The sequence below is a fragment of the Nicotiana sylvestris genome, chromosome 1 (genome assembly GCF_000393655.2).
Source record: "Nicotiana sylvestris chromosome 1, ASM39365v2, whole genome shotgun sequence".
Classification (NCBI taxonomy): domain Eukaryota; kingdom Viridiplantae; phylum Streptophyta; class Magnoliopsida; order Solanales; family Solanaceae; genus Nicotiana; species Nicotiana sylvestris.
The window spans coordinates 102235218-102253005 of NC_091057.1; the positions used below are offsets into that span (position 1 = coordinate 102235218).

Sequence of the window (17788 nt, forward strand, 5' to 3'; positions counted from 1 at the left end):
GAAAGAACAAGCAAATATGAGTTCCATGAAGTTTGAAATTGATAGATTCAATGGACGCAACAACTTCAATATCTGGAAGATCCAGATGATGGCGTTACTGCGGAGGGAAGGTTCAATCCATGCTATTGACGGAAAGTATCCTACGGATATATCAGCTCCCGACAAGGAGAAGATTGAAGGGGATGCATTGAGTGCAATCCAACTATCCCTTGCACCTAACGTGCTTTGTGAAGTGAGTACGGGTACCGAAGAGACGGCCAAACAGTTGTGGGAAAAGCTAGAAGGGCTATACCAAGACCGATCAGTGACAACAAGAATGTTGTTACAACGGCGTCTTCACACATTTAAGATGGGGTCAGGTACTTCGTTACAAGATCATTTAGATGCGTTTAATAAACTTGTCATGGACTTACAGATTGCAGGAATTAAAAGGGAGGAGGAGACGCTTGCATGTGCTTTGCTATTTTCATTGACTTCAGGATATCGTGATATTGAGAATTCAATGATGTATAGCAAGGAGCCTATCAAGCTTGAGCAAGTGCGGCAGGCACTTAACTCTAGTGATGTGCGGAGGCACATTGAAGGAGATAGAGATGACCAGGCAAGTGGCCTCTTTGTAAGAGGCCGGACTAGCCAACAGGGAAAGACCAAATCAAAGCACAGATCAAAGTCTCGTGTGAACAAGAAGAATACAGAGTGTTGGGGTTGTGGCAAGAAGGGGCACTTTGAACGAGATTGCCCAATGTCAAAGTCCAAGGAAAAGGCGAGTGCATCTACAGTTGAACAGGTACATAATTTTGATAATGATTATGTACTAACAACATCGTGTAATAATAATAGTAGTTATGAAAACAAATGGGTGTTAGACTCTGCTTGTACTCTGCATATGACGTTCCGAAAAGACTGGTTTAGCAGCTACGAGAAAAGTGGAGGAACCGTAGTAATGGGCAATAATGCAACTTGTGCAATAGTTGGCATTGGCTCAGTTCGGGTTCGCTGCCATGATGGAATCGTGAGGACTATTACACAAGTCCGTCATGTTCCTGATCTGAAGAAGAATTTGATCTCCTTGGGTACTCTGGATGAACAAGGCTACAGGTACATGAGCGAAGCAGGAACTATGAAGGTGACTAAAGGTTCTTTAGTCATGCTGAAAGGCAAGCTGGAGAACGGCCTTTACACATTGGCCGGAAGCACCATTGTTGGCTCTGCAAATGCATCTACAGTGCAGTTATCTAATGATGACAAGGCAAGACTATGGCACATGAGACTGGGTCATATGAGCGCACGTGGACTGGAGATGTTGAGCAATCGTAAACTTTTGGAAGGTGAGAAGATCAGCACGCTTGACTTCTGTGAGCACTGCGTTCTAGGGAAGCAGAAGAAGGTCAGCTTCAGCACTGGCAAACACAAGACAAGAGGAGTGCTAGACTACATCCATTCAGATTTATGGGGTCCTTCTAAACTTCCATCGAAGGGCGGAAAGAGGTATCTTCTCATTTTTATTGATGATTTCTCACGAAAGGTTTGGGTGTATTTTTTGAAGGCAAAAAGTGATGCTTTTGAAGCATTTAAAGAGTGGAAGATTTTGGTTGAAAATCAAATGGAGCGGAAAATCAAGTATCTTCGCACAGACAATGGCTTGGAGTTTTGCAATGAAGAGTTTAATGAATTCTGCAAGGTTCATGGGATCTCAAGACATAGGACTGTCAGGCATACCCCACAGCAGAATGGAGTTGCCGAGAGAATGAACAGAACTCTTCTTGAAAAGGCTCGTTGTATGCTCCTACAAGCCAAAATGTCCAAAGTATTTTGGGCTGAAGCAGTTCACACTGCTGCTCATATTGTCAATCGATCTCCAGCATCGGCAATTGACTTTAAGACTCCGAATGAGGTATGGTCAGGTGAACCCTCTAACTATTCATACTTACGAGTATTTGGGTGTCCAGCTTATTATCACGTTAATGAAGGAAAGCTTGAACCAAGGGCTAAGAAGGCCATATTCGTAGGGTATGTGGATGGAGTAAAAGGGTACAAACTTTGGTGTTTGTCTTTACTCAAATTTATAGTTAGTAGAGATGTCACCTTCGATGAATCCTCTATACTTGATCCCCGTAAAGTTTCCGTGGAGTTTTCAGGAAACAAGAACAACGAGCAGGTGGAGCTTCCGGTGGAGCTTGCCAAGGAAAAGGATCAAGAGACTCAGGTTAAAGATGAGTCAGAAGATGTAGGCCTTGAAGAACTTGCTGTCAATGAACCATACACAATTGCGAAGGGGAGGGAGAAGAGGCAGACACGAGAACCGGAACGCCTTATAAATCAAGCAAACTTGATTGCATATGCGTTCGTAGCTGCACAAGAAGAGATTAAAGATCTGGAGCCCTCCTCGTATATTGAAGCAACTTCTTGCAAGGATGCCGCACAATGGCGGTTAGCCATGACTGAAGAGATGGAGTCTCTTCACAAGAATCAGACATGGGTCTTAGTGAAAAGACAAAAGGGGAAGAGGACAGTTGGATGCAAGTGGGTCTACCGAAAGAAAGAGGGAATTCCTGAAGTGGAAGATGCTAGGTTCAAGGCGAGATTGGTTGCAAAAGGTTTCAGCCAAAAGGAGGGAATTGACTACAATGAGATTTTCTCTCCGGTCGTGAAGCATAGCTCAATTCGCGTGCTACTAGCATTGGTTGCACAATTTGACTTGGAGCTTCAACAGCTTGATGTCAAAACTGCTTTCTTACACGGTGATCTAGAAGAGACAATCTATATGGATCAACCTGAAGGTTTCCTAGCTGAGGGAAAAGAAGATCACGTATGCCAACTAAAGAAGTCTTTGTATGGTTTGAAGCAATCCCCTAGACAGTGGTACAAGAGGTTTGATGCATTCATGACTACACATGAATTCTCAAGGAGTGCATTTGATAGCTGTGTGTATCACAAGAAGATGTCTGGTAACTCAATGATTTATTTACTGTTGTATGTTGATGATATGCTTATTGCTGCTAACAACATTACAGAGATAAATGCTTTGAAGAAACTGTTGAGTAAGGAATTTGACATGAAGGATTTAGGAGCTGCAAAGAAAATCCTTGGTATGGAGATTTCAAGAGAAGACGATGTTGTACATCTTTCTCAGAAGAGGTATATTGAAAGGGTTCTCGAGAGATTCAATATGCAAACGTGCAAGCCTGTAAGTACACCATTAGCTCCTCATTTTAAACTTTCAGAGTCACAAATGCCTCAGTCCGAGGATGAGGTGGAGCATATGTCAAAGATTCCTTATGCCAGTGCAGTTGGTAGTATTATGTATGCTATGGTATGCACACGTCCAGATATTGCTCAATCTGTAAGTGTGGTAAGTAGATACATGTCCAACCCAGGAAAGAGGCATTGGGAAGCTGTCAAGTGGATATTGAGATATCTCAAAGGAGCTTCTGGTGTTGGTCTTACCTTTCGAAAAAGTGGTACAGGTATTTCAATTCTCGGTTATGTGGATTCTGACTATGCAGGAGATCTTGACAGAAGAAGGTCCACAACTGGATACATCTTTACCCTCGTTGGCAGTGCCGTCAGTTGGAAGTCGACTTTGCAGTCGATTGTCGCTTTGTCTACGACAGAAGCAGAATACATGGCAGCAGCGGAGGCGGTAAAGGAAGCTATCTGGTTGAAAAGTTTAGTAGCGGAATTGAGTTTGGTTCAGCTGGAATCAACTCTTAGATGTGATAGTCAGAGTGCTATTCATCTAATGAAAAATCAGAGATTTCATGAGCGCACTAAACACATTGATGTCAGATTTCATTTTATTCGAGATGTTATTGATGAGGGAACTATCAAGGTCGTGAAGGTTATCACAGACGATAATGCTGCAGACATGTTGACCAAGATAGTCCCGCTCGCTAAGTTTGCACACTGCAAGGACTTGGCGGGGGTGTGCATCAACTGATGCAACTCCGAAGAGAAAAGTTGTTAGGTGGAGGTGGTATGTTCAACAATGGTTTGATTCTTCTTGTTTCTTACAACGGGTTGCCCAGTAAGCTTAGAAGTTTTGGCCAGAGTTGTTCACACGCACGCTCGAAACGCAAATCAAGGTGGAGATTGAAGGTGTTGGTTTATGTTTAGTCAACAATGGCATGCCAATTGGAAGAGTTGGTGGAAAGAGTTAGTGTGGATGCTAGGAGGAAGCTTCCTCCTTTGATGTCACCCATGACATCAAGAGGAGGTAGTTTGATGTCACCAATGACATCAAAAGGAGGTCTTTACCTCTATAAATAGATGTACTCCTTCATTTGTAGAAACCATCCCAAAATAATACAATACATTGTAGTGAGTAGAGAGCTAAGAGAGAAATTCTCTTAAGTGTAACTGGGAAATCTCCCCTTCCTTTGTTAATATTAAAAGGGCAATTGTTCTCTGGTGGACGTAGGATTATTTTGATCCGAACCACGTTAAATCTTGTGTTCTTTCTTTTACGTTTCAGCTAACACTTTGTTTACACCAAAAGTAAAAGAGCAAAACACAATCGAGTTTGATCTTCTGCACTGAATTGCTGCTATCCTCAAAACATCTGGAACTCTCTTTCCAGATTGTCCACCAAATACATGCTGGGACAGTCTTCCATCTATCTCTGTCTCTTGATCCAACTCCAGCTCCATCCCAATTAAATAGAACTTCAGTCATCTTGCTAGGCATTGTCCAAAATATGCCTTGAGATTAATAAAAATCTTACATAGCTGGTCAGTTATCTTGCAATGTAAAAATAGATGGCTAATTGTCTCAACATCTTCTCCATAGATAACATCTTGAGCATAGTGGCATCCCTCTCTTGATAAGATTGTCTTGGTCAAAACAGCCTCCTTTGCTAGTAACCATGGGAACCAGGCCACCTTAGGGGATCTTGATTTTCCACATGTGCTTCCAAGGCCAACTGATAATCTGCATGTCAGTTTAGCTCAGAATCTTGTATGATGCATTCACCTTAAAATGCCACTGCTGTGTCCCTGCCATATTAGTGTATCCACCCCATTCTGTAATCCTGTGAAGCCTTCCAGATGTTTGTAGAAATCAGTGAATCTAGTCACCTCCCAATCATTCAACATTCTCCTAAATACAAGTCCCCATCCTTGAGGAGACCACATTTCAGCTATTGTCTTTTGTTGATGTCGGGCCACATTTCACAACAAATGTTCTCAAAACCAATACGAAAGATCTATATATTCACTCCTCTTGAGATACAGACTTTGGATCAGATTTCCTATCTTCCATTCTTCAGTTTAAATGTCTTCTTACATCAATACTTGGTATCTGTGTGTATTCACATGCATACAAACTGAGACTTCGAAACCTTTTCAATTAATCTTTTTATTGTACTTTCTATATTTCAAGCTTTTAGTATTGTGGATATTTCTGTAACTACGATAATTTGGTAATTATTAGTTGTTACAGCACCGAGCATAAAATTTATAGTGAAAGGTTTAAGGTTGTCTATGTAGAGTTTGGGTAATATTAGTTGTTAGAGTTGGTTTTAAACATCCTTTTGAAGTTCTAGCATCTACAAAGATATCATTGCATATCAGACTGCTCAGCTAATACAGAAATTTCAGATAATTTTTTTAATAGAAAGATCAAAGAATTTTTCAGATAAATTTGCTTCCTTCACATTGTGTGATGCAATGCTTTCTCCTACAACAAAATAAACTTTATGGCAAGAAAGAAAAGCTCACCTGCACAAATGGAAGGGAATCTACATAAAGGAGTCTTTAGCTACAAAATCTATCAGCATAATCATTTCTAGTTGCAGAACCTTCCTCTGCTTTTCTTCAAACGTTCTCCTGTTCCTTTCCCTATATGAGGCCCCCTTCCCACTATTCCTCTTCCATATTTTTGCACATGTAGCGTCAATTTAGACGTACTTTGACGCATAAGATCTACCATGCAGGAAGTGACATTTTCTTCGTCATTTATTCAATTTTCTTATCACTTAACCCAGAGCCCTCGAAACATCTATTGTTTTAACTTCCTTCAGTCTTTTTATCAGTAACTTAGAGCACATATAAAAACTACTACGTGTGTTTGTCCATATATCACTTTACGGCATTCGTTTAATTCATTCTCTCGTCACTTAACTTAGTGCTCAAACAGTTCCCCTTTCAACTTCTGTCTACCAATTATTAACGCTTTTAGGCTGCAACTTAGGGCCTCAAAAGCTATTACAAGTTTGTCCGTACATCATTAATTCCTCTCCACAACCATGTAAAATTCTGAAAAGGTAGATTGCCAAACCTTATGCTTGTCCAACCACCCCTTAATTGAAGGCAGAGACCTCATCCAGAGGATGGAGATAGCCAGGAGTGCTAGCAAGAGTTGATGTTAGATGTTAAACCACTGTTAACTCAGTTAATCGCCTAAGAAGTTCCGAATTAACATGATCATTTGAAATATGACATAGTTGCTACTGGGACACTAAATTAAGCCACCCAAATTACTAACATACTTGCTACTTCAGGCACTAAATTAAGCAAACAAACAACAACAATCCAGTAAAATCCCACAAGTGGGGTCTGGGGAGGGTAGTGTGTACGCAGACCTTACCCCTACCCCGAAGGGGTAGAGAGGCTGTTTCCGAAAGACCCTCGGCTCAAGATAATAAAAAGAAGACAAAAGGAGAGGATATTAGATTCATCACGGAGATCATAGAAAAAATAGGAACATAAAATGCAGAAGAAAAATGCAAACCAAAAACGGTGGCTAGTAAATGGATCCAACGTCGAAAAATAAAATAGTAAGACACGACGTTGCCCCTAGCGTTCTTAGACAAAACCCTACCAGACTAGGCTCACAAAGGTACAAAGTAACGCAAGACTCAACTACCTCCCAGCCTACAACTTTAATACTCGACCTCCACATCTTATCAAGTGTCATGTCCTCGGAAATCTGAAGTCTCGCCACATCCTGCCTGATCACCTCTCCCCAATACTTCTTAGGCCGCCCTCTACCTCTTCTCGTGCCTTTCACAACCAGCCGCCCACACCTCCTTACTGGAGCATCTGGGCTTCTCTTTTGTACATGCCAAACCATCTGAGCCTCGCTTCCCGCATCTTGTCCTTAATGGGAGCCACGTGCACCTTCTCCTGAATATCATTCTTAATCTTATCCATCCTAGTATGCCCGCACATCCACCTCAACATCCTCATTTCTGCTACTTTCATCTTTTGAATATGTGAGTTCTTAGCAAGCCAACACTCAGCCCCATACATCATGGCCGGTCTAACCACCGCTTTGTAGAACTTACCTTTGAGTATCGTTGGCACTCTCTTGTCACACAATACTCCAGATGCTAACCTCCACTTCATCCATCCTACCCCAATACGGTGTGTGATATCCTCGTAGATCTCTCCTCCCCCGTGGATAACCGAACCAAGGTACTTGAAGCTGCCTCTACTTGGGATAACCTGTGACTCAAGCCTCACATCGACGTCCACTTCCCCCGGCTCAGCGCTTAACTTACACTCGAGGTATTCTATCTTCGTTCTGCTTAGCTTGAAACCCTTAGACTCAAGAGTCTGTCTCCAAACTTCCAATCTCTCGTTAACACCGGCTCGTGACTCATCAATCAGAACTATGTCATCGACGAATAGCATGCACTATGGCACTTCCCCTTGAATATGGTTTGTTATCGCATCCATCACCAGGGCAAATAAGAATGAACTGAGCGCAGAGCCTTGGTGTAGCCCCATTTCAACCGGAAAATGCTCAGAGTCGCCTCCTACTGTCCTAACCCAGGTCTTAGCCCATCATACATGTCCTTAATTGCCATAATATAAGGAACCGACACACCTTTTGCCTCCAAGCATCTCCGGAGAACTTCTCTAGGAACCTTGTCATACGTTTTCTCTAGGTCAATAAACACCATGTGCAGATCCTTCTTTCTCTCTCTGTACAGTTCCACCAACCTCCTAACAAGGTGTATAGCTTCTGTGGTGGAACGGTCAGGCATGAACCCGAACTGGTTGTCGGATACAGACGTTGTCATCCTCACCCTCGCTTCAACCACCCTCTCCCATACTTTCATGGTATGACTCAGTAATTTGATACCCCTATAGTTGTTACAACTCTGGATATCACCTTTGTTCTTATACAATGGAACCACCATACTCCACCTGCACTCATCCAGCATCCTCTTGGCCTAAAAAATAACATTAAACAACCCAGTCAACCACTCCACACCTGCTCTTCCTACACACTTCCAAAATTCCACTGGAATTTCGTCTGGCCCGGTCGCTCTGCCCCTACTCATCTTACGCATAGCCCCCACGGCCTCCTCGACCTCGATACACCTGCAGTGCCCGAAGTCACGGTGACTTTTGGAATGCTCCAATTCGCCTAGCACAATATCATGATCCCCTTTTTCGTAAAGAAGTTTATAAAAGTAAGTCTGCCATCTCCTCTTAATCTGGGCATCTTCCACTACTACTCTACCATCTTCATCCTTGATGCATCTCACTTGGTCCAAATCTCGAGCCTTCCTCTCTCTCAACTTGGCCAGCCGGAATAACTTCTTCTCCCCGCCTTTTTCCCCCAGTTCCTCGTACATGCGACAATAAGCCGCAGTCTTAGCCTCCGTGACCGACATTTTAGCTTCCTTCCTAGCTACCTTATAACTCTCCATGCACGCTCGCCTCTCCTACTCACCTAATCTCCCAACTAACTTCAGGTATGCCGCCTTTTTCGCTTCCACTTTACCTTGGACCACTTCATTCCACCACCAGTCTCTTTTATGCCTACTAGAGACACCGATCGAGACCCCTAACACCTCTCTCGCAGACTCCCTTATGCAGTCTGCTGTCGCTGACCACATAGTGTTCGCATCCCCACTGCTCCTCCAAGCTCCCATAGCTGACAACCGGCACTCCAACTCTTGGGTTTTATCCTTAGTCAAGGCTCCCCACCTGATTCTTAGTTTTTCCCGAGCAGACCTTTTCCTCCTCTTTAACCTAATACCAACATCTAGCACCAAAAGTCTATGCTGCGACGAGAGTGTCTCACTTGGAATCACCTTGCAGTCCTTGCACAACCCGCTGTCACACCTCCTAAGAAGGAGATAGTCAATCTAGGTCTCCACTACCGCATTTTGAAAAGTAATCAAATGCTCTTTCCTTTTTGGAAATCTAGAGTTTGCAATCACCAACCCAAAAGCCTCAGCGAAGTCCAACAGCAATGTACCTCCTCCGTTCCTCTCCCCAAAACCAAAGTCTCCATGCACCTCGCCATAACCACCTGCAGTCGCCCCAATATGACCATTGAAATCCTCTCCTATGAATAGATTCTCTGTAGGCGGAACCTGGCGCACAATCAAATTATTAAGCCAACCAAATTATTAAGATTCTGCTTCGTGATCCACTAAAAAAAATTTCCAATATGATTCTCGGACATCTATATCATATATCGGCTGTGAGAAAACATTATCTTTTATGTGCTTTACATATGCTTTTATATGACAAAAAGCTAAAGTTACCAAAAAGGAAAAGATGAAAGGTTTTTTTAAATATATTGATGATAGACCTTAGAAGAATCATATGGTCAGCAAATTGTTAATTGTTATTGATATGATGAGAAAATTGCAGCATACATTGTGCATTGAAATTAGGGAATCCTGTATTCTTAGCACGTAAGCTAGACAACTTTCCACAAATCTATGCTCTCCGGTCATTGAATTACATTGACTCAAAAGCTTTTGCTTTCGGAGAAACTCACATGTAACCACAAAAATGATGTTATGCAAAGAACTTTATCATGTAAGAGACAAGCTAACGCATGGAGCAGCAGAGAGAATGACAGCATCAAAGAGAACTTAAAGTGCCAGTATCTCTTAAAAAAAAAAAAAAGCAAAATCAGTGAACTATAGTAGCGCCATAGTAGAAGTTATTACCTGTTTCTATAAAAACGATAGTTCTGTACCTCATGGCAGCCACCAAATTTTGCACCTAATCAAACCATAAATTAGTCAAAAATAAATAAATCTTGATTCACTTGAGAGTGCTCAAGTCATGTTTGAAATTAAATTGTTGATATAGAGGTGTAGTCACACCTAAATAGAATTTAATAGGATGCTGAAACGACCAATTACGAGAGTGCCCAAGTTCTTCATGAGGACGCCACTGTGTGCACTTAAAATCTGGGGAAAAAGGACGGAAAACTTTTGGTTAACCACATAATTACTTATCAGTTCATTGTGATCCATTGCTTCTAAATCTAACTGACAGAATGCGCTGAAATATATCCACGTCAGCAAAATCCATGAATACTGTCACCTTTATCACCACATTTTCTACGGAATGACTCCTGAAAAGCAATACCGTCATCTGAAATGAAGAGTTCAAAGAACTTCTCAACCGTAACCTGCACCTCAAATATTAAGTTCAAATAACAGTCTAAGATTAATTACACATCCATCATGAAGAAAACTAGAGATTCAGAACAAATGAAAGAACTAGGGAAAAAGATAAAGTTATATCACCGGAAACTTGGCCTCTGCAACAAGTGTAAAGCATTCAGGGACTGCATGTCAAATAATGCAAAGTTTAGGTAAATCAGGAACTGAATAGAATTTCAAACACAGAATATAAAAAAGAAAAGGAAAGTTTTGCTGGTGGAATCCAAGAAACAATTGCTTTAATAGCTTTAGAACCTATTGGATACAAGTACCAAAGAGAATCTTGTTTCTGGCTGAAAGTACGCATCTATCAAACAGAACTTGAGCATTAACTTGTGGTCAGAACTCTGAGAATAGACACCCACCCCATAGGAGAATACCAGATAACATCTGTCTAGTACGAGGAAAGTAAACCTGCTCATAAGTCCTAGTAACTGTCTCTCACTTCGTGATGTGCACGTCTGATACCTTATTAGCAGACAGTTCTCTCACTTCATGATGTGCACGTCTGATACCATATTAGCGGACTAACAACAACAACAAACCCAGCTTAATCCCATATTAGCAGATAGAGGCAAAGAAATAGGATTAGAAAACCAGACCAAGATAAGGGCACACTATATGTTATCTGGGAAGGTGTGGAAGATAAAAATGACAGCACTTTCCAACTTGAAGGTCCTAAATGCACCGGGTAGTTTAATTCATTCTTCCTGCCTTTTCCCTTGTTACACGTTAGCACATTTGGGAGAGTTACATGAGATTTAGCTTTGCGCATTACATTTAGCTCTAATTCCGTTTCATGTTTTAGACTAGTGACACTGCAATTCTCAGTATTATGAAGAAGAAGTAAACATACAGGCAACGCAACATGAGCACATACTTCTTGTGTGAGAATGCACGGGAGAAAATCTATTTATTGACAATGATACAATGAGCCCTATATATAATACATATTCTACTCCTACAACATATGGGACTAGGACATAGAGGGTGTTTGGCTAAGCTTATAAGCTGGTCAAACTGACTTATAAACACTTTTTGGCTTATCTACGCGTTTGGTAAAATTAAAAGTACTTATAAATTAAGTGCTTATAAACCAAAAATAAGCCAAATGTCATAAGTTGGTCTCCCCCAACTTATCAAATTTCAACTTATAAGCGCTTTAGGTTTGACCAAAATATTTACTATTCTATTCCTAAAATACTTCTTTTTAAAATAAAAATCTTCGTATACTCAGTTCTTCAGCTGCTAATTATTAATTTCAGCACTTTTATCCAAACACATAACTGCTTATTTTTTAAATCAGCTCCAGCACTTAAAAGTGTTTTTCAGCATCTAATGCTTATCAGCTACAATAAATCAGCCAAGCCAAACGGGCTCATACTCTACTCCTACTACATATAGGACTCGTACTATTTACACATAACTATCTAAAACTCCCCCTCAAGCAGGTGCATACATACGTACCGAACTTGTTACATATGTAACTAATACGAGGACTCGTGAGAGACTTGGTGAAAATATCTGCAAGTTGATTATTCGACATACAAGGCCACTCGACTCCCCCTAAGCAACAAAACCAAGTGGTTGCTGATAAACAGAAGTTGGCCGAAAGGTTGCCGGAAAAATTTGAAAATATTGAGACTACGCCGAATTCCACACTACAAAATAGGTTCTAAAACACCACCAGAAAACAGAACTTTTCTAGAAATTACTATTCACACCGGGAAATCACTGTTCATGCCTGAAGTGCACTGTTTACGCTGGAAAAAATAAAAGTTGTCAGAATTTGATGTAATTTATATGCGTAGGCTCGAATCACCAGACGAGTAAGTTGTCCTGAAGAAGTTTTGTCAAAAAGTGGCCAGAATGGCTTACACGCACCGGAAAAGTTACTGTAGCTCGACGGAACCCTAGTTCTGGCGGCGCGTGACTTTCTGTCAGAGCGATTGGCTGGGTTTTGTCGCCTAACTTTTTCGAACAAGATGGTAGTGTTGGTTTTTGCACAAACACTTACCGATGAGGAGATAACGCAAATCAATCTTGAGTAGTCAATCGGAAAAACACACGGTGACTGACTTTTCTGTTCAGATAGGACGGGAATTTCTAGGGTTTGGTCGCACAAGGGTTTCGTATCTGTAGCAGTGATGAACCCTGGAACAAGACTAAGTTGCCGGAAAATTGCACGGCTATGAGATCTTTCTTCCCGGATGTCGCTGGAATGACGCATAACAATAATTTTCTCACTAAGCTCTGATACCATGTGAGAATGCATGGGAGAAAAATCTATTTATTAACAATGATACAATGAGCCCTATATATAATACATATTCTACTCCTAGTACATATGGGACTAGGACATATTCTACTCCTACTACATATGGGACTAGAACGTATTCTGCTCCTACTACATATAGGACTAAGATTATTTACACATAAGTATCTAACATCTTGCAACAAAAGAATGCACATGACTTCAACATATCAGCCAACGAATAAGCAATTTTTCTTTAAATACTAGAAACCAGAGATTGTTAATTAATTGAATGGAGAAAATCATTTAACACACTTGAAGAATGAAGAAGCACATAACAAAAAGCCCAAAGGGACATTTGACTGACCCCGAGGTGCATCTGAATCCTCCTGCTTCAAAGCTGAGGACCTCCCAGAAGAGGAGCAATCAGTACTTTGAACAATAACTGCTTTTTCTTCCACATTGCGCTGCAATCCTAAAGGCTTTGATACAATTTCAAATTCGCCATTGGCCAAGGGCTTTGAGTCTTCCTGTACTGTATCATCCTTATTCCTGGTCACATGAATTAACAGACTGAAATAACTCCAGTGCAAGGGAAGATAATTCCTAACTTGACTCTAGATACCTTTCGAGGGATTCTACCCCTTCCATAGCCTGCCTGAAACTATCTGTTCCTTCTGGTATTCCACTATCTTGACTGTTTAGATCAGATTTTGGCTCCTGACGTCAAAGCAAAGTTAAACACAGTCAGAACTGCAAAGAGAAGGCCCAAAAAAAATAAAAGCATCAGCAAGAAATATTTTCAGGATTGAAACAGATATTTCTTGGAAGATGAATATAAAGAGAATTCTCAAACTTCTCTTTGCAAAATAAGAGAAAAATGAATAGAAGAAAACCAAGAGGTAGAATGTCCAAATTTTCACGTAACTTATGCAGAGCCATTATGGTGAGAAAACAGGCTAAGGGAGATGAAAGGACACGGTCACCAATGCTTTCACAACCAAATTTAAGATGTCAGTGAAGTAGCACATGGCACATGTCTGAGACTTTGCCCACACAACTTATCCAGGAGTCAACCCATTGCAATGAAGTGAGGCACAGAAGCCTCCAAATTATATGGGCTTGGTTGGCGATTAAGGGAACAACTATTCGTAATACCAAAATAACGTCTTTGGCAATGAAGGGTAGATTCCATCCGTTTTACTATCAGGTGTTTTCATTTAAAGAATGCAAGTTATATATTAGATTTTCTAGTAAAAAGCGCCGCCTTCTTGGCATTGCTTAACTTTTAATTGCATACCATGTTCCATTTCCACAAAGAAGAATATCTTTGAAGGGTCTAAAATCTAAATCTTCCACTTACTTAGGTTGCTAAATGACTAAATCCTTCCCTTTACTTATGTAGCTGATGTACCACCAATACCAAGATTCCGCACAGATGACGACTAAAAGGGAAGTGAAGGAAATAAATCCAAAAAGCAAAGTCAAAACTGTAATAGAGATTCTACTTGGAACATTCAATACTAATACCCTTACACTGCTGCGGCATCTTTCTTTTCAAATTTATGCTGGAAAAAATTATGTTTTTTCACACTTGCCTTTAGAGTTGAAAATAACAAGTAACATAACAAGGTTTCAAGGAACTGGGGAATGCATCAATGTTAGGTTACACGGAGAGCGACTGATTACTGACTAACCAAAATAGCACAAACGGAGTATTCATAATTTATCAGCATTAACCAAAAAATAGAATTTTTTTTTTTTTTTTGGGGGTGGGGGGGGTGCTCCATATTGCAACAAGCCTAAACACATTTTATAAATTCCCAAGCTATGTAAGTGACGACACACCAGATCTGTAGACTCTTCCGCTGCACCATTGTGTTGTAGCCAACCATCATTGATAAGCTTAAAAGCTTCATCTCGGGACAGGAAAGATGTAAAAAAGTACTGCATTAACAGAAGGCAAGTCAAGACTACGCCGAGGAAGTATTAATCTGAAAGGAGAACAGGCATATAGCATTAACATGGCATACATCATGTTTTAAAAAAAACATATGGCATTATAAATGGCATCACAAATCCAGGACATTACCTTCTTTTCTCCGGCTACTATTTCTATTGCTGTCGGGAATATGGCCGCAGCTTTAGCTCTTCGTACTGACGTGATCTCATGAAAATGTATTATTTTCTGGAAGATGGATATTGATAACTTAATTTACATCAAGGTAAAAATGTATAGCAAAACAGATGAGAAAGAGAAACTTTCTTATTTATCTTACTATATTTTCCTTGATTCCCTTTTTACTTATCCAAAAAAAAAAGGAAACAAGCTATCCTCAGATGTCATGCAGTATAATTCTTGGTAAATATTGAATGGAGCTTATTAGTCAGTCTTAAAACTTAAATAACAAGGCCAAACAATGAAATACAGACAAAGCAATCCTTTAAACACATTCTTAGGACCTCATGATGGTGTACCCTCCTATTGCAAACAATAGCAGCAAGAATTTTATGTATCGAGACTAAAATATGTCAACAGTTGCCAAGCAGGAAAGCAACACGACAAATAAAAAAAGGAAATCTGTATATGGCACCAGAACAAAGAATTGGGGGGGGGGGGGGGATAAAAAGGAAGACATAGGAAACAGAGGGTCCTTTGTTGTTCAAATATTCATCGCCTTCAATTCACAAAACTCTCATATAAAACAAACTGCTTAAGATGGAATGATAATAGAGCATTCCACTATAAGCTTTTCGAATCTCTCTTCCATATGACATCCCACCGCACATGAGAGGTCGTATCATTACCATCCTTGCCTATATCCCTTCTATAACCTATATCCTGTTGTATCAGTCCAAACATCAAACATGTGAGCCAAACCCTTCCTAGTGTTACTTGGAATGTTTACTTTCTCTAATGCACCCATTTCAGGTGGGTAGCACGTAAGCACCTTGTACAGACAAATTGTCATATCTAGTTCTAAGTAAATAGAACCTTCCCTTCCTCTTCTTTCTACCTTGAATCACATGAAGCCTTCTCAATCAAGCAGTGCTATGAAAACAAATCCAAACAAATCAAAATATGCATTTTCCTTCTCATGCAGGCACATAACCTCTATCCTGACCCCGTGAATCTAGTAAATATTTTGTTAATAGCAATTCCAAAATAATTGCATAATCGAAACAGACAAAATCTCAGCTATATTTGTGTACAGAGAAGAACACCTTATCAGTAGTGAAAACCTATCTCAATCAACTATAGGCTTTATAAAAGGTGAATTTATTGAAGGGTAAAAAAAAAAACAGAACACCAAACCTTTGTCTCAAAGCCGAAGAGGTTGGAATAAAAGCAAATATAATGGCCAAAGAGGTACATATGACCCTGTAACAACAGTAAAACATTAACCAACGCACAAAAGCGTGTAAACAAATTAGAAAGGAAGGGAAAATGTTACATATTAGAAATTAGGGTGGTTCAAGAAGCCACAAGTTCAACTATACATGTATAATATCATCTTTTTAATGCGGATAGATGTGAAACATCATACAGTTCAAGTTTACCTGAAGTAGAAAACTCTCTTGCAGCGCACAGTTAAAATCTTGAACCAGGACCTGTAAAGAATTTATACAGGCCAACAGAACATAAACATAAAATATCTGTTAGCATGCAGATTTGAAAGCTGCATTCAGCCACGGGAAAGAAGAGGTGGAACTATATTCTTCATACAGATGAAATAAAGATTCCACAAGACATGCTCAATCAACAACTTAAGTGAAGAGATGTAAAAGAAAAGGATCTAAAGATCACATTATCTATTCCTGTTTCGAAACATGGACATGAAGATAAGATGTACAAAAATTGAACTTGGCAGAACGACACACTATGGGGTGCAAATCAAGGTATGACTTGGACACACGAAGGCTAAGTACTTTTTGAGTAAACGGTTCTAGATAATTTCTTTGCTAACAAGCACTAGGAAGCATCTGCTTAAGTGAACAACCTAATGTTTTCTTAAGCTTGTAGAGCATCTCAAACAGGAACATATCCCATTTATGCCTCAACCCTAAATTGGTTGGAGTCAGCTATACAAATCTTTTGTACCATTCCGCTCTAGAGGTTTGATCATAGTCAGACTAGTTCTACATTAATTTACATTGGTTGTCAACCTACTGCAACGCTCCTTTTCATTTTGGAGAAGGCAACATTCTATATAGAGAGAGAGAGAAAGGGAACCTTGGAGCAATGGTAAGGTTATTTCCGTGTGACCTATAGGTTACGGGTTCGACCCATCGAGGCAACCACTAATGCTTGCACTAAGGTAGGTTGTCTATTTTGGGTGCGGCCTTTTTCCGGATGTTGCGTAAACGCGGAATGCCTTGTGCACTGGACTGCCCTTTAATATATATAGAGAGAGAGACAGCGAGAGAGACATCAGCACAAAGGTTGTGGTGGAAAATAAATTGTTAAACCATGGCACCAAATTAAAAACCAAAATAAAACCTTGATCTTCTTACAAGGAATCTAGCGCATATAGGAGAGCCTCGGGATCATCTATACATTCAGATTTACGCCAAAAACTAAAAAGAGGAACACAATCAATCTTAATCAGCTGTAAGAAACTGCTCCTATCTTCAAAATATCTCGAACTCCTCTCTTTCCATACTGTCCACCAGAGACAATTTTCCACCTGTCTTTGTTTCAGCTGCAGTTCCTTCTTTGGTCCAGCTTGTCAACACATCAGAAGGTCTACCTGGCATTGGCCATCTAATGCCTCTAATGTTGATGAACAAATACCAAAGTTGACTAGTAATCCTGCAGTGTGAAAATAGATATTGATTGTCTCTTCATCCTACCCATACAAATAGCATCTTGAACAAAGTGGCATTCCCCTCTTCCTAAGATTATCCCGAGTCAAAACAACTTCTCTGACTACAATGCTCTTTCTTTGTTCCAACGTGGGACCAGATGTGTTTGCACATAGCCGGAGAAGTTATTTCCATAACCACGCCAAAAAAAGAACTTTGATATTTGGTACTAGTTTTGCAATTTGTTTGTTGTCTTACAGGATTAAGCCTCAAACAAGAAATGATAATCAGAAATACTGACA

The 17788-nt window shown here is 40.2% G+C and overlaps 1 protein-coding gene across 3 annotated transcripts in view; it reads right to left on the reverse strand.

Moving 5' to 3' along the window:
* LOC104242708 (protein VASCULAR ASSOCIATED DEATH 1, chloroplastic) overlaps window positions 1–17788 on the reverse strand; it is a 33872-nt gene that overhangs the window by 15108 nt on the left and 976 nt on the right. For all 3 annotated transcript variants that reach the window (XR_011404910.1, XM_009797783.2, XM_070166339.1), the window contains exons 3-12: window positions 16242–16292; window positions 15997–16062; window positions 14773–14868; window positions 14529–14627; window positions 13306–13400; window positions 13048–13232; window positions 10511–10551; window positions 10305–10392; window positions 10082–10168; window positions 9923–9977 (exon numbers count right to left, since the gene is read on the reverse strand). Coding sequence is in view for 2 of the 3 variants with exons in the window: in XM_009797783.2 (XP_009796085.1) it covers window positions 9923–9977; window positions 10082–10168; window positions 10305–10392; window positions 10511–10551; window positions 13048–13232; window positions 13306–13400; window positions 14529–14627; window positions 14773–14868; window positions 15997–16062; window positions 16242–16292 (863 nt within the window). In the remaining variant the exon portion in view is untranslated. The remainder of the gene's footprint in view (window positions 1–9922; window positions 9978–10081; window positions 10169–10304; window positions 10393–10510; window positions 10552–13047; window positions 13233–13305; window positions 13401–14528; window positions 14628–14772; window positions 14869–15996; window positions 16063–16241; window positions 16293–17788) is intronic.